At 35.0% G+C, this 23,311-nt stretch overlaps 4 protein-coding genes across 11 annotated transcripts; 3 read left to right on the forward strand and 1 right to left on the reverse strand.

The window, feature by feature from the left end:
• The first annotated feature begins 85 nt into the window (after positions 1 to 85).
• Positions 86 to 973, forward strand: LOC122300886 (auxin-responsive protein SAUR78-like). Its single transcript, XM_043111835.1, has one exon. The coding sequence runs from the start codon at positions 281 to 283 to the stop codon at positions 644 to 646; it is 366 nt and encodes a 121-aa protein (XP_042967769.1). The 5' UTR covers positions 86 to 280; the 3' UTR covers positions 647 to 973.
• A 4,178-nt stretch (positions 974 to 5,151) lies between these two features.
• LOC122301886 (auxin-responsive protein SAUR71-like) lies at positions 5,152 to 5,487 on the reverse strand. Its single transcript, XM_043113248.1, has one exon. It carries the CDS (start codon positions 5,485 to 5,487, stop codon positions 5,152 to 5,154), a length of 336 nt encoding a protein of 111 aa, XP_042969182.1.
• A 779-nt stretch (positions 5,488 to 6,266) lies between these two features.
• LOC122300887 (probable complex I intermediate-associated protein 30) lies at positions 6,267 to 14,238 on the forward strand. Of its 8 annotated transcripts, XM_043111841.1 has the most exons (11): positions 6,282 to 6,416; positions 6,496 to 6,557; positions 7,051 to 7,097; positions 7,179 to 7,240; positions 10,755 to 10,826; positions 11,036 to 11,149; positions 11,511 to 11,561; positions 12,392 to 12,483; positions 12,816 to 12,896; positions 13,049 to 13,147; positions 13,921 to 14,238. In XM_043111841.1, the coding sequence occupies exons 5-11, from the start codon at positions 10,775 to 10,777 to the stop codon at positions 14,110 to 14,112; spliced, it is 681 nt and encodes a 226-aa protein (XP_042967775.1). In that variant the 5' UTR covers positions 6,282 to 6,416; positions 6,496 to 6,557; positions 7,051 to 7,097; positions 7,179 to 7,240; positions 10,755 to 10,774; the 3' UTR covers positions 14,113 to 14,238. The 8 variants fall into 8 exon arrangements, with proteins under 8 accessions (XP_042967770.1, XP_042967775.1, XP_042967773.1 ...); XM_043111839.1 differs by lacking the exon at positions 7,051 to 7,097; XM_043111840.1 differs by lacking the exon at positions 6,496 to 6,557 and having other exon boundaries at positions 6,289 to 6,416.
• Positions 14,239 to 15,961: 1,723 nt separating this feature from the next.
• Positions 15,962 to 19,372, forward strand: LOC122300889 (chaperone protein DnaJ-like). The gene is made up of 6 exons (XM_043111844.1): positions 15,962 to 16,444; positions 16,757 to 16,856; positions 17,027 to 17,094; positions 17,556 to 17,612; positions 18,387 to 18,629; positions 18,874 to 19,372. The coding sequence occupies exons 1-6, from the start codon at positions 16,340 to 16,342 to the stop codon at positions 18,943 to 18,945; spliced, it is 645 nt and encodes a 214-aa protein (XP_042967778.1). The 5' UTR covers positions 15,962 to 16,339; the 3' UTR covers positions 18,946 to 19,372.
• Positions 19,373 to 23,311: the final 3,939 nt, after the last annotated feature.

Consider the following 23,311-nt stretch of genomic DNA (forward strand, 5'->3'; position numbering starts at 1 on the left):
TAGAGACAGGAGTCCCACTCCCACCAGACGCCAAACAGGCAAGCTTGGCGCAACTGGTTTTGCTCTGTTCCTTTAAATATCTCATTCTTAGCTGGTTTCAAACAGTGGGCCATGCACGTTTCCTTCTCTTCTATTCTCTTCTCTTCGATCTCTTCTCTCCTCTCCTCTCTCTCCCTCTCTCCTCCATGGCCTTATATACGAACCTTCCCTCCCTCTTTCCTCCCACACACACAACAAATCCTCTCTCTCTTCCAATCCGCAATCAAACACTTTTTGAGAGATGGCCAAACTAGTGAAGCTTACAAAGCTCAAGTCGGCCATAAAAAGATGGCCCTCGTTCACCAAGCTCGCCCGCACCACCAGCTCCGTAGCAGCGGCAAACGAATCCGACGAGGCCTCGAAGGACCAACTACATGCAGTTTACGTAGGAAAGTCTCGGCGGCAATACCTCGTAAGATCAGAGATCGTTGACCACCCTCTTTTTCAGGAGCTGGTGGACAAGACATCGGCGGGTGAATACGATGGTGGGGTAGCGGTTGCTTGCGAGGTAGTGCTGTTCGAGCACTTGTTATGGATGCTTGAGAATGCCGAGACTCAGATGGGGTCCACAGATGAGCTTGTCGAGTTCTACAGTACTACTTGCTGAATTTGACAACGGTGGGCTGCGATGGCGGATGATTCAAAATCCAACGACAAGATAGAATGAATTAGTTGTATAGATATTAAAGTACTAGCTAGGGTTGGCACGTTGTTAATTAGTCGTGTGTAATATTTGTTTGGCTGTTCCATGAGGATTAACCCATTTTATTTTAACGGCTGGGGATTTTGATGATCATGTTCAAGATCAAATACTACTTGATTAGCTAGCTAGCTAGCTGCAGGCTGCAGCTTGTAATGAGTTCCTATTCTTCGTTATAAACATCAAATATGTCGATTGAGCAACCACTTAATTTACTCGACGGTTTGCTTGTTAGTTGGCTATTGTTTTCAACCAAATTCTTGCCTTTTCTCTTCCTCTTGTCTTACGAGCATTATGCCTCTTAGCCCCACAGGTTAGCTCGAATTTGCTGTCCACTTAATTAGAAGCCACTCTGTTCCATGATTTATGGGTCTACTAGAGCTACCCACTTCGATCAATTACGAAAGACCTAAGGCGGAAGCAAAGATATATATATATATATATATATAGCTATCAATAAAGAAACCTCCTCTGATCCGTATATGACCATTAAAAACCAGCCATATGCACTCCAAAAGGAGATCAGGGGCCTGAAAACAATGAAGCGATGAATGATTCAGACCGTAGTACCGGTCTACGCAAGCAAACCCAAAGGTCCAAACTCAAAGAAAGAGATCGAGGAGAGAGAAAAACTCACAAGAGTAAAACCAATGGATTAATAATTGGGTTCTATTGAATTGATGTGATGATTAGATAGTTCTTGTCCAAATTGTGCGAGTACTGGTCCCCCTAATTTGGGTCTTATAATATTGTACTAGAAAATTAGGGTCAATCTCCTTTCAAAAAAAAAAAAAAAAGAAAGGAAAATGAGGGTCAATCTCCCTTAATTTTTGTAAAAGAAATTTATAAGTTTTCTTAAAATTGTAGTTTTGCCAATGTTTTTCTTGTAAACTAACGGTACGTATTCTTCCAGTATTATAATAAAGTTGGTGTACCTTTCCTATTCATTATAAGAAAATAAAAATTGTCGATCTCGATCCCTTTAGATCACCCATTATTAATATTCTGAATCGAATGATGATCATGATGGACCTAATATTTTATTTTTCTGGTAAGACTAATCAATATTGCTTGCGATCACAGCAGCTTGAAATAACATACAAACAAACGTCAAACAAAAATATCATACTACTCATAATCATGAAAATGCATGCTGGCCACTATTTGCTCTGCTTAATTAGTTGTCCAAGGTCGGAAAATAATGGTTGCAATTCTACAATTAATGGACACACAATTACCATATATCCTTGATGTCCAACTCATTAAATATTGTATGTGTAATTTATTAACATAGATTTTGTGGCTCAAAAGAGAAAATCTTGTGGCCTAGTTTTATCACATCACAAATTTTGAAATTTATCAGAGTTGGTTCAGACTGTAAGCTATTTTTTTTTTATTTTTGTTTTATTTTATTTTCTTTATTGTATAGTTAAAATAAAAAAAGAATTGGCCGGTCTTTTGGACGGTTTTTCTGTAAATATTGAATCCTCATTTTTTATGAAAGGTGAGGTTGAGTTTTTGTTTAAACGGAGTAATATCTCTTGAATGTTTGTTAATTTGTAAAGAATATCAGCAATAGTGAAGTTCAGATCAGTAGAGTAATATATTGGTAGAACTCTAAATGATTGATATATGAATATTCTTAAATATATTTAATTATAGATGTAAATTTTTTTTGACGAATGAATGATGATTTTTAACCTTAAAAAAAATTATTAACACATCAAAGTTCCTTTTTTTCTCCTTTTTATCACATCGCCTACCATTTGTATAGCTCGAACATACGGGGATGACAACGACGGCCTTTAGATTCAGACTGGTGTAATGCATGTGGGTCTCTTTATTACTAGGTCGCAAATTGAGTATTATTTCACAGTACTGTTGAGAAGGAAGAAGAGGAAAGTAAGTGACGAAGTAATTATCAAAAGTCAAAACAATTAATCATGCGCGCAGCATGTTTGGCAAATTTCTTAAAAGGATATATAGCATGATGCAATATTTAGGAAATGATTGGTTGTATAGCTAGTTAGCTGGGGATGCTTGCTGCAGATGATCTGTGACAACATGCATGACTTGACGCACACTTCATTAATAATTAATTTATTAAATATAAATTATTGCCATGATTAATAATTATATATATTCTCGCTGACCGACTAATTTAATTAGCTTATATATTATTTTATTGTTTGAGCCTGACAGACACATTTTGCTTGTGGTTGAAGGCCGCCAGCTGCTGTTCAACGTACCGCGTACAGCTTAGCAGAAAAGTAATTGACGAGCATGCACTAAAGATCGAGGGAAAATGGGAAAGAACAAAATTGGAGATCATCAAGATATTCTATCATCACACAGTGACTTTTATCCTCTATATATTCTCTTTCAATGGTCAAAATATGTTTGGAAAGCTAGCTTACTAATGGACAAATACGCCTACTTATTTTCATACTTTTTCTCGTTTCTAACTAGAATATTCGAGTATGACAAGAATTGAGCCTTAGATTTGTCAAAAGCTGCAAGTTCATGCACGCTGCAGGGTCCAGCTAGCGTCTAGCTGCAGAGACTGCAACGAAATCAGCGGCTCATATGCCAAGTTGGCAACATGCATGCTGCAAATTAATATGATACGGTGTGCTGTTACCAGGGGCCATGGCTGCTGGATCCTTGCTGCATTGCACTTTAATTACTCCCTCCCAGTCCCAGATCGATCACGTTTGTAATTTGGCGGATAGATAGAGCTGGAAGTGTTTAATTCCAAGAACCGCGTACGTTTAAATTAAGGAAAGATGATCAGTTGAATTCCACGTTTAACAAAAACATTGAACATGTTATAAGAACTAAGGGATCTTCAAGTTCGCTCAAGTTCCCGGGGCCGGGGAGGTTTGGATATTAATGAAAGTGATCTTTTAATTCATCTCATATCTTTTTATTTAGTCTATATTTAGGTAGTGAGTGGTCTTAGATAATCTCTGATTAGTAATTAAAAAATAATAATAAAATATTAAATAATAATAAATAATAATAAAAAATAATAAAAATGAGATAAAAAATAATTATAAAATATTAAATAATAGTAAAGTGATCGTGAGATTTTTTCAAATATAACTTAATTATTATAATTTTTCTAAATTTTTATACAAAATATAATAAATAATTTAATTTTATCAAATTTTAAAATAATAATAATATTAAAAAATAATATTATAATAATATTTTATTTAACTTTTATCTCAACTTATTATATCTTAACTCAGTATCCAAACCTCCCATATAATTTTATTATGCATTTAACATTACTCCAAAAATTTACATTAGCAACAATAAAATGATAGATACGCTTATAAAACTAAACTCCTCCTATATTTATCTCACTTTCACTTAATTTCTTTGAATTAAAAAAAAAAAAAGGACAGTAGAAGGAATATTAAAATATTTGGGAGAAAAAAGCAAACCCAGATACTGACTTATAAGCCATTTGGCGGAAAGTCAATGGGCAAACCGGAGCTGGCCCCCTAATTGGCGACAGTTAATGTGGACAAGTTGTGACAGAGATACAGACATAGGGATATAAATCAACATGCTGCTTGCTTAGAGAAAGGAAAGAGTTTGTGACTTGGATAGCAACTTTTGCCTTGTGATTCTGAACACAGTTTGTATACAATTAATTGCTCTGATTGTCAATTTGTCACTTCCTACAATTGGCATCCAATATTAATGATCATCATAAAATTAATGCCATGCCAGCTGCGCGCAATACTGGTCGTCCTCATGCATTCAATTGTGTCAAATCTTTCCTTTTTAAAGCATTAATTCCTCAAGGCCATGCCAAGCTACTGTTGCGCTCTCTCTCTCTCTCTCTCTCTCTCTCTCTCTCTCTCATATGGATCTAGTTAAAGGAGTACTGTATTTTCCCTTTTTGAAGACCAGACTCACTCACCAAACAATGCCGTCTAGTTTTGCCAGTGATTTGCTCTGACATTGATTTGGGTGTTTATGCAAACCATGTGGAAATTAAATCTCATACGAAGGTACAGCTACTAAAAAGCAGTATTGATTATCCAAATTACAAGAATGGTTACAATTTGTCACTACATCACATGGCTTATAAGATGATTTTATTTCCTGCTATTTAAAATTAGTGATTATCCAAAAAATTAAAATTGATGGAAAAATATATACTAATCATTAAATTGTAAGTATTTTCAAACACCTTGTATTAGTAATCAACCAAGACAGCTATGATTATTTGAAGAAATGGCCATATTTGTTTTCCTGATAAAATGTAAATGGCAATATTATTTGCTTGAAAAAGGCTCTGAAGAGGCAAGTTCTACATTACACGCATAAAATGATGCCCGAAACAAGGTTGCCGACGAACGTAGCTTTACAGCAGCAACAAGAATGGAAAATAGCTAGTTGGGTTTGTCCCTGAAGACTTTTCTCTTGGACCTTCTCATCAATATCCTGTCCTCGAAGGCATTTGCTTCATAAGGAATCTTCATAATCCCTTCATTACAGAAGCCATATTCTTCAGCTGACCTGTAGAGCAGCTCCAATAAATCTTCGTCTCCATTAAGCGTGGTTGTGTGAACCACAAATCGCCTAAAATCATTGTTCATGCCAACACATACAGGAATGTAACCTCTGGGTGTCAATGGAGGAGGAGGAGGGGTTGATGATCTCAAGCGTTTAAATTCTCGAGCTCCGAGCAATTTGTCCAATTTACTGCCTCTCACTCCCATAATCATTGCCCTCTAACACAGCTCCCATTCCTAACACATAAATAAAGCCAGATACATGTACTGAATTGGTGTCCTTCTTGGGCGTTAATTAGAGAAATTTTGTTTTTGGGGGCACGTCATGGTCATATTTAAATTGTAAGCACTTTGCTTTTAAGAGGAAACTCCATGCCGTGACCGCAAGGTTGATCTTACTATATTATTTGGTCTGTGTCTACACGTCACGACATCGCCATAGCAGCAGCGACTCGGTGGTCTTGGAGTAAATGCTCATTTTTTGAGTGCATGACAGAATGGTTATATAACTTGCTTACCCAATTATCTAGAAATTTATTAGAATTTTTGAAAAAAAAGGTATTAGGTGACATAATTTAAGATAATTTATTAGAATTTTTGAAAACAAAGTATTAGGTGGCATAATTTAATACGTTAAATTTATTTTATAATAAATAAAATTTTTGTAATTTAACGAAATACATCAATACATGTCAATTTATAAATTTTAAGATTGTATAAAACGATCTATTTTCACAAAATAAAGCATTTTTTTTAATTTTTAAATACCAAACTTGTATGTCTTTATGCTGTTGTTTGATTTCACAATAAATCAGTATTCATCGGTTTTGTAAGTATAGTTTAGTATATCAGTACAAGTTTTGTGCATATGGAATCAGATGGACAACTTTTGTAACACCCCAGGCCCGGGCCCAAGCCAAGTGCCAAACCCAACCCAGCAAAAAAAAAAATGCAAACGCACCGTTTCTTCCCCAGCCCCACCGATACACCTGTTTCACGCGGTAACCCCCAGCGCCCCCACCTCCCTCCCCCACCCCGCGGCGCACGTCTCTCTCTCTCTCGGTTCGTAGTTGGTCCGTCTAGGGGTTGCTTGCCGCCGACGAGCCCCACGCCTGAGCGACGTCAGTTGCCCCACCACGCCGGTAAGTCCTTTTTTTTTCCCACCTCTGTTTCTCCACCACCGATCCGCATCTCTCTCTGTGTTCTTTCATTCTTATTCAGCCGCACCACCCAAGCTTCGGCCAGCCACACCACCGTGCCAGCCCCTCGCTGCTGTCACGTCGGTAAGCATTCCGTTCGTCCCTCTATCCCTCTGTTTCTCCTCTTCCCAACAGCACCTCTCACTCTCCCTCGGTCTCGTTGTCCAGCTGCCTCCACCGCCTCCCCAGATTTCTTGTCGTAGTCTGTTAAAGACTAAATTGATTTAAAAGTATTAGAACTGTTCGAAACTAATTTGATTATTTAACTATCAAGATTATAACATTCCACTACGCTTTCTAATCTGACGTCCTCAACAACTCACTCTATTGACACCGATGTAGTGGTAGCTCTTTCCCTTTCGGTGATTTTACTCATCTATTAATATTTAATGACTTAATATCATGCTCATACATAGTATTAAAAACATTTTAATCTAGTCTATCAGTCACCCCTCCGTTACTTGCACTCACTCATGAGGTGGAATCTGGCTTTACTACCAATTGTTAAAGATCCAACGATTGATCCAAAATTTATAGGACTGTTAGATACTAATTTGATTAAGTATTTAACCCTAAGGATCATAACATCGTCAAGCTCCTCTGGCTGAAATTCTTTGGACGATGGTAAGCAACTCTCTCCCTTCTTTTCTCCCTCTCTGTGTGTTTTCATATGCCCGAGATTGACATTGTTCATGGAATAACCAGTGAGCCGCTGCCACTCCACATGCAACACCATCAATAACCACACTGCAGCCTCGTAGTTGGTGGTATAATTTCTCTATCTTTGTTGTGAGGATATTTATGTTGATGTAGTTGGAATTGAGAAATATTATATTGATGTAGTTAGAGTTTGTGGAATTTATGGATTTCACGCTGATATTGTGAACTGTGCGCCGTACGAAGTGTTTGGAAATTGTGTGATTATGGTGTTGATTGGGTGCCGTGTGAAGTGATGGAAATTTGAGAACTTATGAATTGGGTGCTATGGTTGTGATCGAAATAATTATGTAAAGTGTTGGGATTGATTTGTAGCACTGGTTGTGAATTTGTGTAGTGGCTGATGGCCCCTGCGAAATGTTGGGATAAAATTTGTAACTGTGATGTGGTTGTTGTACCATGTGAAATGTTGAGATAAAATAGGTAATTGTGATGTGATTGGTGTGTCTTGTGAAGTATTGGGATAAAATTTGTAGTTTGTATTGTGATCGGATGTTGGGTACAATGATGGGATAAATGTGAATGCCTCTAATGGGCGAGGTTCGAGAAGATATTTTGTGGGTTGGAGATGAGTAGAGTTGGGTTAGAAGAATTGGAACAATGAGATTTATTGTCGTGGATACGGGTTAAAAAAATGGTGAACCAGTAAATCCGGATTGAATTGGTACTGGTCTAGTACTAGTTCTATTTTTTTTCAAAACCAGTCGAAATTAGTCCGGTTCTAGTTTTTCTTTTTCTAACATCGGACAGACTGGTTCATATATATAATTTTTTATATATAATATATATAATTATATATAAAATAATTTTTTATTTTATGCTAAATTACTAATTAATATAACATTAAATTTTAAAATCCTATATAAATAATTATATATTATCACTATAGTCTATAGTATTAGTAGTTATACTAACATTACATCACTATATACTATAATATACTATAATATATCATTATAGTATATAATACAATTATAATATATATTATAATATACTATAATATATTATCACTATATTATTATTCACTATAATATATATAGTATTATATAATATACCAAAAAAAACTAAAAAATCGGACCGAACCGATAAAACTGGAAGTACCGGTTTAGGGGTGTAACCAGTGTGGTATCGGTTCTTCAAGTTTCAAAACCAGTGTCTATCTGTTCGGTTCTAACGTATGTCCAAAATCGGACGGTTACACCCCTAGTCGTGGAGTTGTTAGTTGTGTTGTTTATTTTAGATGTGCTAAACCGTGCTACTTTAATTGTATTAATTTAGGCCTTGTTCACTTTCATAAAACTTTTCATCTCATCTCATCTCATCTAATCATTACAACTTTCCCAAATTCCCATACAAAATAAAATAAACAATTCAATTTTTTCAAATCTCAATACAAAAATAATATTAAAACAATATATTCTAATAATATTTTATTCAATTTTTAATTTTAATCTCAACTCATCTCATCTCTGAAAATAAACGAGACCTTATTGTATGTTTAATTATGTCTAGGTAACAATCAAATTTTGCTTAACACGATTCAGAGGATTTTTCAAAAAAGTTGAAGGGTTAGGTAAGTGGGGTTCTTATGCTAGACCTTGCATAAAAGAAATGGACTAAGGTTGATTTTAGAAAATATGCATGTTTTTTTATGAAAAGAAACTTGAAACAACTTCGGTTATTTGATATGCATTACTCAAGAAATATATATAAAAGAGAAAAGTATTTTCTGTCATGAGTGGTGTAGACATGAGCAAAATTTTGGCATTCTGTTTTTGAACTGTGCAAAAAGAGTGAATATGAAATCTAAAAGTTTGTGCATGTTATGCGAAAATGCTCTGAATCTGTTTGATTATGTAAAGATGCAATGAATTTGTTTTGATTATGTGGAGATATGAATTTATTCAGTACTTTGTTTTCATATGATGTAGCATCTGAAAATCCTTTGGTATGACATTCTGATTCTAATTGTGTATTTGATTCTGTTTTTGGTTTTGATCCGATGATTCTGATTCTGTTTTTGTTTCTGTTATGACCTTACCACGAGTTTAAAACTATGGCTTTTGTTTTATGGTTGGTACCAACATTTCTGTTCTGCTCTAATTATGGCCCTGTCATGGAATATAATAGTGGACTCTAGCCCTACCACGAGACATAATAGTGGCCTTCGGCCTTGCCATGGGATACAATAGTGGCCTCACAATGGGATATAATAGTGGTATTTGTTCTGAGTGCAATTGCTTTGGTGTCATGGTAATTTATGTTTTGCTTGGCTTTTCGCAGAATGCACAACCCTACCATGGGGGTTAAACATGGTCTCGGTTTTGATATGATGATTGATGATTTTGTTATGATATGATGCTCTGATATGATATTATACGATGATGATGTCCATTTCATGCTATGCCAGAGGACTTTTAAAATGAATATTTCTGAAATGTCGCTCTGATATTTTGATAACATGATTTGGTTATGCATTTTGGACTCTGTAAAAGGCTCATGTTTACATACTAGTATATGTCCTCTGCTTACTGAGTTGTTGATAACTCACCCTCTTATCTCCATAATATTTTTAAGAGAAAGTGAATGTTTCAGCTGAGGATCAAGAATAGGAAGTGGGGACAAGATTGTTGAGTGTAGGGAATAAGTACTGAGATTATTGAAGATTGTTATTCAGTAGATTGATTTGTTCTATCGATTTGGTTTATTGGGATGTTGACACTTTTATTACTAATAAAAAAAAGGGATTTTGACACTTTTATCAAGTCTTAAGGAGTTGTTGATTTATTTGTTAGACTATTATTTTGATGACTTGTAGAGGGATATATATGTATATTTGGTGGAATTAATATTTATGGAGTCTTTGAAAATAGATGAGGTTATGTTTAGGAGTATTTGGGAATATATGTATTGTAAATGATGATTTTAGGCTATAGGAAGTATCTCCAGCCCATTCGGACACAGGGCGTTACAATTTTGATTCCAATATTTTGGGGTTTTCGGAATGTATGTTCTAATGGATGTGTTTACTGTTACATTTGGTTAGAATGGTTGCTTGTACTTCATTCCTTTAGGGTGCATTTGGATGGCTCTTGGAAATGAAATGGATAAATTCATGTGTCCTAGGAGATGAGCCAGTTTATAAAATTGAGGGCAATCATTCAGCTAGTTGTTCTCTACCGTAATGGATGGCACTTTGTGTTAAGCTTTCATGCATTTGCTGCAATTTCATAGGACCATTACGTAGTGATCCCATCTATGTGGAGTCCTGAGAGTGGTGATTTGGCATGAAGTTTTGACTCCCAAGGCTTGACTCTGCACAATAGTGCTTGGCAGCCCAAGACTTTATTGTTGCATTAGGCATTTGCTACAATTCTTGTATATATACATATGTTGTATATGTTCTAGTAATTGTGTATAAGATGTAAAAGTTATACACAAAAATAGCAAGCATGTCATATACAATGGGATGTCCAATTCTACTGCACACATGTCAAATTATTGCTGTGATAATCCAAAGAAGAGATTTCCTTTTTCTAAATACTTGGTCCTCTGTTCTTATAGGAACCTGAAGTATATTGGAGATGTCCAGATTTCGATCATTGTGGCAAGCTTCTCTGAATGCAACGAAGAGAGGTACTATATGATTACCATCTTCATCTCAAGCTTCTGGAGATTTTGTACATGTTGTGTCTTTGTTTGGATGTTTGGGGGCTTGCCTTTGTCTGTACGATGTAGTACCTTTCTCTGTTCAATATCCTTTAGCTATATTTTGTATAATATATTTGCAGTCACTAATTTTGCTCTTTTCTATCTTTCTCCTTTTTGGAAAAATCAATCTATAGCTATCGCGTGGAATGCTGAAGACTTGATGCCTCCTGCAGAAAGATACATATTCACTTTTAATTCGAAGGAAGAACTAAAAAGGTGGCATCTGTATTCGGATTCTGAATATGGAGGTCTGTATCTGAGTCAAGAGTTCAAGTCTCTGTTGCATTTACTTCAAGTCTCCATTGCATTCAGAACACCATTATTATGTGCTGTCTGAATGTAATTTTGCAAGTTTCAGTCTTATATTATTTTCTTTCTCATAATGGGTGAAATGGGTGAAACAGAGCAGATGTTTATCCATGATTCCACGTCATTGATAAAATTACATATGGCAGTATTAGGCTAGATTTTCCGAAACCCCTTTATCGTTTATGAAGCTTTTACTGTGTATCAATTTCCTCTTTATAATTGTAATTTGTATACTATTGGAGGTTACTTTAGAAAATGTAATGAGACTAATATAGATCTCGTTGTTTAATTGTATTGCAGGCTTGTCCTCAGCGTCTTTGGAGATCAAAGAATCTGAAAATGGACTCAGTGGTATTTCTTCTACTTACTTTCACAAGTTGTAACACATTTGCATTAGCTCATTCGAACAAAGGGAAATGAAATTTCATAAGGGATGTGTGTTTTGAATGGTTTGTGGTGCATGATAAGTTCTATGGTCGTATTGAAATGATGACAAAAGAAATGGTTATTACTTGGTTTTTTGACTAGATACACCTGCCGGTGGACACCCCCCCCACAACACAAAAAAAAACCCCCCCCAAAAAAAAGAAATGGACTAGATATAACATCTTAGGAAACTTGTGTTTAAAATACCTTCTACAATCGCATGGAAGAATGCAATGAGTAATATTCTTTTATTCCTTTATGAATCCTCGCCATCTCCAAGTTATTCTGATTCATTTAGATAAGTTATTGTCATTAATAATAATCCATTGCCTCTAAAAAATATATATATATCTATTGCCTCTAACATCATAAATTCTAGTTGTTCTTTGACTCAACCCTTTGGTACGGTCAATTCAGATGTGGTCGTAAAACAGATTCGGTGAGCTTGAGTCTCATTTCTGTAGCCTTAACTTTTTGGATTTGGATTGGTTCTCTTGTGCCATCATCATCATCTTTGATTGTTTTTCTGGCGGGGGTCTCTTTAGGCCATCGCTTCTTATGATCCTGTAAATGAAGACATGGGAATCTGTCATGATAAATAAACATATGAAGAATACATTCTTAATTCTTGAGATAGAAAGTTTGTAAATTACTGCTAAATTTTTTGCATATTCCATTGGATCTCTACTTTTGACAAGTTTTCACTTCACATTCCTTTATTCCGATGCCATTATCATCTCGAATTTATCTGATAGGGATTTTCTCTGGGAACCTTTCCTCTGATGTTACTGAGGGTTCAAAATGGAAAATTACTCGCAGTGGCTTCTGTGGAATGCGGTCCAAAAAGGTAATATATATCATATATATCTTCAAGATTCTTATGAATGTTTATATCTAGAGTTTGAATTGCAAAAGATGTTTTGTTTATTTGAGTTCATATTCGTGGTTGTTAGGCTGCAATTTGAGTCCTGTATAGCCGCTCACTATTCATTGTTGGCTGTTCCTTTTCATAATGACTACATTACAAATTTATTGTTTAATTCTTGTAATGAACTCAAAAGCATATCGAAGCAATTCAATATTAATATGTGACAGCCCTTGTTCGTTTCTCTTAATAACCCATTAAGGGGAAACTATTAGTAGAGAGTATCTTTCCTTATGAATATTTATCTTCTGCAGTTTGATGGCTTCATTGATTTGGATGCATATGATACAATAGCGCTAAAGCTTAAAGGAGATGGAAGATGCTACATATCTACCGTGAGTGTTACTTCCCCTGTTCTTTTCATAAGAGAAGGAAATAGAAAAGTAGCACCTTATATCTGCTGCCATAGCCGTTTTCATAACCTTTTTTTTTTATTGATGTAGAACTTGCAAGTTTTGTACTGAACCTCAGTCAAATTCTGATACAGATCTATACAGAAAATTGGGTAAACTCACCTGGACAAGAGGAAGATAACTCTTGGCAATCTTTTGTTTTTGTACCCAAAGACAATTGGTATATTGCAAAGGCAAGTTTCACTTTCCTTTGTTTCTTATGCATGATATGGTTACCAAATACCAAACTATCTCATCTCATCTAATCATTACAACTTTCTCAAATTTTCATACAAAATATAAGAAACAATTGAACTTTTTCAAATTCCAAAATAAAATTAATATTAAAAATTATATTATAACAATATTTTATTTAATTTTCAACATCTCATCTCATCTTAACTGTGTAACGAAATGAGTTAGTTTCTTTGCTTAGAAACATGATTTTACATACTTGGCTCTCATAGATAGCTGTTGGTTCTTTATATGATATTACTATAGATGCTTACGACCATTATATGGATAAGCTAAATAAAATCGGGGCCATATTAGATGTTTTTTAGTAGCAGTTATTCCATTTGCTAATGCTTTTGTTTTTAGAGAATTGAACTAACGGCTAATAGATGCATGAAAGTCGAAAGCATTAGTGCATAATGCATCTTCGTGTACCTAAGTGAGGAAATGATACCACTTCGTAGATCATATTCCCAATTAAAAAGACCAGAAATTAGATGAATGGATTGATATAGATATCTTCAATGTTATTCAACTGCCGCCCCTATGGAACGGCCTGTTGGCTGAAATGCTTTATTTACTCTGATTACACCATAAAAGGTGACTGATATCATGCATGGGCATTTGTGTAACTCATGGGCATCGAGACACCATAGTGCTTTTGCATTCGTGCCACTTTTCTTCGAGTAATGCATGTTTTGTGTTATGCTCAAAATTCAACTTCCCTTGTCAGATTCCTCTTGCTCGATATCTGCCAACATGGAGGGGCAATGTTATAGATGCAAACTTGGAAATGAATCAATCACGTATACTTGGCATGTCTCTATCTGTTAATGCTGAAGGCGGTGTTCCAGGTGCTAGATCAGGACCGGGTGATTTCCGTGTTGAAATTGATTGGATCAAGGCCTTAAGATCAACACAATAAGTTCTTGTAGACTCATTTGTAGAGGGGGAGTTGGATGTATAACGGCTATGATTTTGTGTTATAGCGACAAATGTATCTCCACTATTAAAAGCTTTTATCAAGCGCCAAAGGACTTTTTCATGAGTAGACTTTTGTTTTTTGTTCAACTGGTTTTTTTATTGGCACTGGGTATCCTATAACAAAGTGCCAACTAATTCTGGAATGCACAAACTGTCGATAAAGAGTTTTCTGTAAGTATGTCTTAGGTAATTCAAGAGGAAGTTCTCCTGCCTCTAAGAATTGTTTGCACTCAAGGATTTCAAGCTGTAATCCTCTAGTTTGTCATGAAGCGATCACGCCACTATCTAGTTAAGCATTTTCAACAAGTAGTTACCAGTTAAATTGATGAGCATAAAGGTAAATCTAGGTTCTTAAAACAAGTTCTTTAACGGGTCAAGATTTTTCATTGACTTGATTTGACTTTTTTGGTGAGTTCTTAAATTGATTATAAGTTCAAAAAATTTCATTCGCACGGTTCATATCGTAAATGCTTGATTATTTATAAAATACTTGAATTTAATCTCAAACATCAACTGCGACCCCACGTTCTATAATACAAAAAAGTAATCTTCTTGTTCATTTTCGACTATCATTTTTAATTAAACATGTTAGTATGGTACATTTTAAATTATTGTATCTGTCTATTCCTTAAATGTATAGTCATATAAAATGTCACACGCTAACATGGAAGTCAGAAATGCCCTTAAATTATATTTAAATGGCAGAAATAATTGTGATAAAAAATTACAAAAGTTGATATTTTCAATTCTAGGATGTGCTGCAACACAGTGGAAGTCTTGCACATTTATTTTGAAATAAATGGATAAATATGTGGTTTATATAAAATAATAATAATTTTTTAATAATAAACCTTACATTTTTTAAAAAAAGAGAACACACATAAATTACCTGCACTAAAACTATATTTAACAGTAATCATTCAAAAAATCTTATGAAAGATCCCTTGTCTTCTGCGTGAAATTTGTGCTGCGAGGCTGCATAGTCGGGCCTTACAAATTGGTAATTTCCTAAGAGTTGTTTGGATTAATAGAGCATCCAAATTCAATTCATCTAATTATTATAATTTTATTAAATTTTTATAAAAAATAATAAACTATTTAAATTTTTAAAATAAAAATAATATTTTATTCAATTTTTAACTTTTATTTCATTTCAACTCACTATCAAAATCTACAATCTTTTTAAAAAAATGATGAAACTTTTAAGAGAGATTTAGATTCAAAACTCATTCCAACTTTTCTCATCTAATTATTATAATTTTTACAAACTTATATACTAAAATTTAATAAACAATTTATTTATTTTTTAAATTTAATAATCTTCATAACGTGCATCCCTCATCCCATCCCAACTAATCTTCATAACGTGCATCCCTCATCCCATCCCACCTAATCTTCATAACGTGCATCCAAACCTCCTTTGCTCCGAAATATCAAGAAAAAATGGCACTTGCAGCAAATTTTCAAAATGGGGTCTCTTTCCAACGTTGGAGCCTCCACCTCTATTCATGCCCATTGGGTTGCAACTTACCAGTGGGGCCCAAAAACTTGTTATTTGTTTGATTGCATCTCTCACGAAGTGTGGCCGTGTGGGCCCCCAAAAAAGACCTCACAGAGTCACAGTAGCGAAAGCCGAAGTTTCTAGAGACACAAAAAATAAAAAAAATCTACCAGCACCTTGCGATCTCAACCGTACTTCATGCCCGGTTCTTATTCCACAGTCAACAGATCCTAAGACATATATATATATATTAAATTCATTCCTAAAACTGGAATATTAACTTCACAAACAAATAAACAAAAAAAGGTCGAAGAACTATATAATATATATTGGGCGGGTTTCTGGAGAGTTCTATGAGTCTCAGCGTTTAGGGGAGGGGTCATGTTCTCTTCCTAATTTACTTTTCCGTTCTTTCCTTTCTTGTCTATTCACCCCCTTCTTTGCCATGGAAATCAAATGCAAAGTTCTCGTGTTCCAACCCACAAAGATGTAGTCCCGATTTTGCAAGATACATATAGAGGAGGTCATGCTTTTGTCTGATATCCAGGCCAGTAGGTTGTGTGAATTCGTCGACAAGAAAAAAAAGGTGTCTTGGTTTGGTTTGATTTGTTTTGTGCTGTGCTGCCTGTGTTTTTAAGCTCTGTGTGTCTGTGTGGTGGCTTGGAGAATGGAAAGCGAAGAATACAAGAGCAATGACTTCTATGCAGTCTTGGGGTTGAAAAAGGAATGCACTGCGTCGGAGCTCAGGAATGCTTATAAGAAACTTGCGCTGGTTAGCATTGGAAACTTTTTTCTTTATCCACTTTTTGTTAACAATTCATAAATCAAATGGATCTTCTTTAAATCCTTAAACATGCCCTATAATACCTCTTCTGGAGCTTACTTTCTGAAATGAACATCTGGGTTCCTTCCGGATCCTTGAAAAAAGTGATCTTTTTGTCATGGTTTTGCTACTTAAAGAGGATTTTGTTTACGGGCTTTCCTGAAAACGAAAAAAAAGGGCTTGGAATTGGAAACGCTAATCTTTACTGGTATTCGGGAAAATTTCGAGAAACTTTCATTCTTAATTTCCTTGTTGGGCTAGAGATGGCACCCAGATCGTTGTTCGGCTTCGGGGAATTCAAAGTTCGTGGAAGTAGAAGAAGCTAAGAAGAAATTCCAGGCCATCCAACAGGCCTATTCTGGTAAGGCTGACTTCCATTATTAATATATTATTATCAAAGATCTTCAAACGAATCGCAAGTCGCAGTAATAAAATTTTAAAATATCAGAACACATCCCGATTGCTCTTTTTGTATATGGCCGAAGTTTTTGGATTCACAAGATGCTGTCTTTTGTTCTTCTTTGTGTGCAGTTCTCTCTGACGCCAACAAAAGGTGTCTGTACGACGTAGGAATCTACGACAGCGATGATGATGAAAAAGTAAGCTTCTTCTCCATGACCTCGTAACGTGCGCCGTAGGTCGTGTGCTGCATTCATTACTGCGTTTGCATTTTTCCGTGTCATGAATCGTGGGTCTGAACTTTTTTCTCTATTTTTCTTGGCGGGTCTTATCTTTTTTTTCAGCGAATACGACGAATAATGTAGGATTAATGATATTCTCGTCCTATCATCGCACGTCTGTCGCTCTATTTAAAACATCAGTGATATGAATGTTACAGTGTCCATACTTGGCGAACTAAATAATTGTTCTGTTTGATAGGTTTGCCTACCCTTCTTTGTCTTGTTATCGGGTAGATGTATGGTTCGATAGAACTAAATGTGTTTTGGTTTCACATTATGTTGGTTTCGTTAATGGTTTGGAGCCGTTGCCAAGGGATCTAAAAGAAACCAAAGGAATCGCTTTGCAGTTGATTTAACACATTAAGATCATTTTCGTGCAGGGAATGGGCGATTTTATGAATGAAATGACAGCCATGATGAGCCAAACAAAGTCTAACGTAAGCTTCTTTGTTCATCTCTTCTCTCTCGCTCTCTCTCGATTATTGTTTGATTAATGGATTAAGTTTTTGTTCCTAGCTAATTATCAATGTTCACACTGTCAACTTGTTTTTGTGCAAATTTTCTAAATCTAGTCGAGAGAATATCAGAATGAAATTAGGAATGTCTTGTCGAATCCTACGTTGGATTAGAGCTTTCTTTTTGTTTTTCACGTTTATAAAGACAGCTTTTGCTTAGCTGAGACCTGATGGAAGAATCATGGTGGGCAGGTATCTTCTTCTGAAGCAGGGTATTATTAAATGTGACACTTAAAAGGTCATTTGTCCAAATACAAATTAATTTTTATTCATTTCTAGGCAACCTAAAAAATTGTCCTAAACTTCTTGGCGAGGAATGCTCAGGTATGTGTTCCGTTATCGGTACTCGTTGAAGTGATTCATCAATGCCCATCAGAGACCGCTCATCTCTGCACAATAGATTTGTTGCAACCAAATCTATCAAGCTGGACGTAGGCCCACATATGTGCTGGCCTGATGGGCCCACCCAGCTTTTTGTCAAGCCCACTATGATGGAAAAAGTATCAGGTGTGACTAGCAGCACACTGATAACTGTGATTTTGACGCTTGTGGGTCCCTATTGACATATTTAGGAATTAGGAGGAACCTTTGTGATTGCCATGATGAAAAATAAAGATATATTATTGTAAAATGACTGATAAGAACATTACTGACGATATTTCTGTTATGGTATGTGGAATGTGGAATTATATATAGAGAAATGGGGAGGAGAGCTTTGAGGAACTGCAGGTATTGTTTGAAGAGTTGTTTCAAGGGGATATTGACACATTTGGCTCAAGCTCACGTACTACTAGTTGTTCTGGTTTGTCCTCCTACACGTCTTCTTCTGGGAGTTCTGGTTCCGACAACAAACGCAGTTCCTCTGAGATGAATTTTGGGAAGAATAACTTGGAGGGTACCTCTGGCTTTGACACCAACTTTCAGAGCTTTTGTTTTGGGGTTAGTAATCTCTCTCTCTCTCTCTCTCTCTCTCTCGTGTCCCGTTGTGTGAGAATAAAAATAAAAAGTAATTAAAGGATGGTAAATAATTCACTTGTCTGTTTGTTATTGTGTTATTGTTACAATTAAGGCTACAACTCAACGTAGTCCTTAATGCTATTGACCATTCTTACTTTATTTTTTTGTGCTTGGTCTTATATCGGTTGCATACTCTGTTGCGATCATGACAATGATGTTATTGAAGCCGGGGGGAACACCAACAAGATGCCAGAAAGGAGAAGGGAGTAAGAGGAGTTCGGGGAGATGCCGACGGTAGACGAAGGCAGGACAGGAAACAAAAGTTTTCACCTGGTCATGATGTCCCCACCAACGACTGTTCAGGCATCTCTGCTTGATTATCCACCGATATGCTCGCTAATCGGTGCCAAATCCAATCCTTGCATTTCAGCCCTCTTACAATATCGACTTGACTGAGAGAAATGGTACATCATACGACCATGAAACTACTCAGAAAAAGTCTTATTCACATCGGTGGGTCACAACTAGTGAAATCAAGGCTCCATGTTGTAGACCCATTTCACCATTCTACTATTATGCTCATGTTCATGATTCGTATTGTTTACTTGTAATGTAATGCCTTCGCTGCAAGTTGTTAATGTTACTTTGTAAGAAATTATGAGATATTCTTTAGACTCTTAAATCACTTCATTGGTAGCTAAATCCAATAAGTCTCTTGCCTTAAAGATTTCCAGTGTTCATCAGTGGATGCTGAATACCAACCAAAAGTCGACGTAGGAGGATGCATGCGTTTGTGAATGTGAGAACAAAAAGTTTGCTTTGGATGTCAGATTATAGAGTTACAAAACTCTGCCCCCAAGAAATACCTAGAAAGAAACACATTTATCATTTTTGTTGCGGCAAACATTGTCATCATGCTTCTGTCCTACGATTAGGCTACGAAGCATTCCATTTAGCGTTGGTCCGAAGGGCTAAGGCTGTTGGCTACCTCACTAACCCAGTTGGTAGCTGCACCCATTTTTCCTTCCAAAATGGAGTTCCCTCCCTCCCTCCCTCCTCACCAAAAAGCCTTCATAATGGGGTTTCAAACAAAGGGTTTAGCGTATGGTTTGTGGTTATTTTTGCCATGTCTTTTTGCTACTGAAGTGCTTGGGGGTAAATTTAATGCTGCATAAATCTAAAAGAGAAGTGTGATTTTATAAAATTAAATTTACAAATTAATATGATTTTATATAATATATTAAATCTATTTTATAATAAAAATAATTTTATAATTTCATGTGTTACGTTAAACTATATCTTGAATTTGTAACTAAAACATTATTAAAAAAGATAAATAGATGCAAAGAGATTTATAAATTTACATGATCACATCAATTTTCTTCTTTTATTTATTTATTTTTTTTCATTTCCGCCCTCTCCCCGTCTCCCTCGTGCCACTCCCCCCTCCCCCTTCCTCGTTTCCTTTTCAAAGCTCAACACCGTTGCAACCCCTCACCTACGTCACCATCCCAACCCCTTGCAACCAACCCAATCCCTTGCAACCACATCATTGCTGTACCACTCACTTCTTCACCCCTCACAACAGTCCAACCATCTTCCTCACTTATCACCGACTTTGCCTCTTGCTTACAGGTTCTCTCTCCCATGACGTGTAAGGGAGAGGGTGTGGGGTACAAAGAGGAGAGAAATAAAAATAAAATATAAAATATAAAAATTGACGTCATACATCAGTACGTCAATGGTATGATATCTTTATCTATATCTTTATCTCAAATATTTTTTATCAGAAATGTTGCATATATAGAAGACTAGGTATAATATTTTTACTTTTGGGTGGATGGCCCTACAGCACGTGGGTAGGGACCCTACATGTGGGGTCCGGTTGCCGGAGGCAGCTTCACGCTTACAAAAAAACGTCACAGCAACTTTCGGTTTAAAACTTAGTAGGGTCCATCAGCTTGCAAGTTGCCAAATCAATGCAATCCGGGTCTCAATAAAATTGGTCTTCCATCAATTTTTTACTGATTATTTATCAATCAGCTACTCAGAGATGTCACACACGAGTTGGGGCAACTTTCACTCACCCTCTCTACCTAAATTATTTGTCCAGTGTCTTTAGACTTGATTAATTAAGACTCGCAAGTGGCATTTGCTTTTATACTTATTTTATGCTGGATTTGGCTGTATGCAAAGCTGGTTCTGAGTCAGGTCGGTGACCTTTTACTCCCTTAACTTTTTTTATAATGATTGAGAAATGTCTTTATAGTTGGTAGAAAATATAATAACATAGTAAAGGAAGAGAGGAAGATAAGACTTTGAGGGTTATATTTTTATTGACTAAATGAATGAGGCCAAATAAGAAAATATAAAAAGAAAATGTTTACAGTACAAAAATGTGGTCAACAGATTGTTAAAATTCAGTTAAGCTAGACATTAATTCAACTTAATTTTCGTAAATCCAGACAATGCTTCAATTTGAAATGACACGTTGGGGACAATTTGCGGTAGAAGGGAAAAAAGCACAACGCATGATGTGAAGGTGGACAAGTTGAGGTTTACAAAAAATAAAAAAGCAAAAAGAAAGCTAAATCACAGTCATAGATGGTGTGATGGTGATGTTTATGGCAACAAGTTGATGATTAATAATCTTGACTCATTTTTGGAATAATCTTCTACATTCATCCTCACTCTCTCTTCCTTGAAAAATGTGGTTTATAGAGAAATGATATTTATAATTAATAATTATTATAGGCATAAAGAGAATATATAAAATAAATTTATAAATTAACGTGACTTTATAAAATTTATCAGATATACTTTATAATAAAAGTAATTTTACAATCAGATATATTACATCAATTTATAGGTTTATTTTTATATAATCACTTTGTGGTTAAAGTATTTTCCTTTATAATTTTAGGGTATACAAGTATCGCACTCACTTTTTTAAAAAATTAGATAAATCTGATAGTACTAATACCTATATGAATTTTTTTTAAATAGTAGACTACTTTTTTTTAAAAAAGAGTATGCAAAACTTACATATTCTAAACTTGTAGCATTATTCTTTGTTAAAAGGCATCTAAATCAGTGTTTTAAATATCGTGCCGTACCGATCGATATGGCTGGTATATTCTGTATCGGTCACTGGTCCAGTACAAGTATTATACCTGTTTCGTACCACCCCAAATATCGTCTGTACCGACTGATCTTTCGGCCTGTACTGGCCTATATTTCGTCCATACCGGCTGCTATTTCAGCCTTTACTTCTTTCTTTCTTTTTTTTTTTCATTTTTTCAAGTTACAAACTCATTTTTTTTACCTCCAATTTAGATCAGACTATTTATAATTTATATATAAACTATTATTTTGAAATATAATTTATATATATTCATATATCGACTATTTTGAAACGGAAAACGAAACAGTACCGATATCAAAATATTTCATTTTAGTACTTTGACCAATACGATCTCCGATACAATATTCAAAACTTTGATCAAAATCACATTGGTTATGCCGTAAATGAATGTAATTGGGAACAAAATCCATTTTGGGGATGCTTTTTATTTATTCATTTGTATCTTTCAAATCCTCGATAATTCCAGTCCATGATCAGTTTATTTAGTTTATTCTGGGCCAAGATCTATAGTCGAAGCTGAAACGAGGAAGAGGGATAAGATCCAAATAAAACTGAACAGCCCAGTCACAGCACAAAAGTGAAATAGGCCCCCAAAGTAAGTAAAGTCTAGCCCCGATCACGAGTCATGACTATTTGCTTTGTTTTCTTCAAATTCCAACTTCTTCTTATTTGTAACTTGGCTCTGGTTGAGGTAGCAAAATCCTCCCAAGTTATCGACCCATCTCATTGCATCTTATTTTAAATTCAAATATTATAAATATAAATATTTTTTAATTTTTAATCTTTTTAGACTAATCATTACATAATTATTTCAACTTTTTCAAACTTTCAAAACAAAATATAAAAGATAATTTAATATTTTTAAATCTCAATTAATTTATGAGACCATTATCTATTAATTAATAGGAGGGGATCGAATTGTACGTCTCCCGGCAAAATTAGTGAGAGTACTAACATTATAAATTAATTAAAGTCGGTTCAGCTCGATATATAGATATTAACTTTCAAAACTTGTGGAGCCTTAAAGAGGATTTTAGAGTAATATTCTGTGATTTAAATTTTAAAGGATCACATATCTTCATATTCGTAAAAGTCATTCTTTCAAATATGGTTGTATGAAACACATGATTAAGAAAATAAATAATAGTTGTAGCAGTAAGTATGTAAATATCACGTAATTATTTAAAAAAAGTAAATAAATATAAAATATATATAAAAGAAAAATTAATTTTTTAATAATAAACTCTATTTTTTTTTTTTAAACGATTACACGACATTTACACATTTCAAAATATACGATATGTAGCATTATTCTAGACTTCACAAAAAAAATATATATATATATATATATTTTTATGATGGAATCTACTTTCTTATAAAAAAGGGGTAAGAATCTTGTAGATTTAAAACTTGTATATATCATTATTCATAATAAAAATGCTCAACTCTCTCTCTTTTGCTATAGCAAGCTAATTTCCGCCTCACCGCTAACACAAGAACGGCTAGAGAAAACAGCTAG

Source organism: Carya illinoinensis, chromosome 2 (genome assembly GCF_018687715.1).
Source record: "Carya illinoinensis cultivar Pawnee chromosome 2, C.illinoinensisPawnee_v1, whole genome shotgun sequence".
Taxonomy (NCBI): Eukaryota; Viridiplantae; Streptophyta; class Magnoliopsida; order Fagales; family Juglandaceae; genus Carya; species Carya illinoinensis.

Coding starts and splice junctions, on each gene's coding strand:
- LOC122300886 (XM_043111835.1), top strand. CDS start 281: ATGGCCAAACTAGTGAAGCTTACAAAGCTCAAGTCGGCCATAAAAAGA.
- LOC122301886 (XM_043113248.1), bottom strand. CDS start 5,487: ATGATTATGGGAGTGAGAGGCAGTAAATTGGACAAATTGCTCGGAGCT.
- LOC122300887 (XM_043111836.1), top strand. CDS start 10,775: ATGTCCAGATTTCGATCATTGTGGCAAGCTTCTCTGAATGCAACGAAG. Junction 12,897..13,048: donor GAAGATGCTACATATCTACC/GTGAGTGTTACT, acceptor ATTCTGATACAG/ATCTATACAGAAAATTGGGT. Junction 13,148..13,920: donor ACAATTGGTATATTGCAAAG/GCAAGTTTCACT, acceptor TTCCCTTGTCAG/ATTCCTCTTGCTCGATATCT.
- LOC122300889 (XM_043111844.1), top strand. CDS start 16,340: ATGGAAAGCGAAGAATACAAGAGCAATGACTTCTATGCAGTCTTGGGG. Junction 17,095..17,555: donor ACAGCGATGATGATGAAAAA/GTAAGCTTCTTC, acceptor ATTTTCGTGCAG/GGAATGGGCGATTTTATGAA. Junction 18,630..18,873: donor TTCAGAGCTTTTGTTTTGGG/GTTAGTAATCTC, acceptor ATGTTATTGAAG/CCGGGGGGAACACCAACAAG.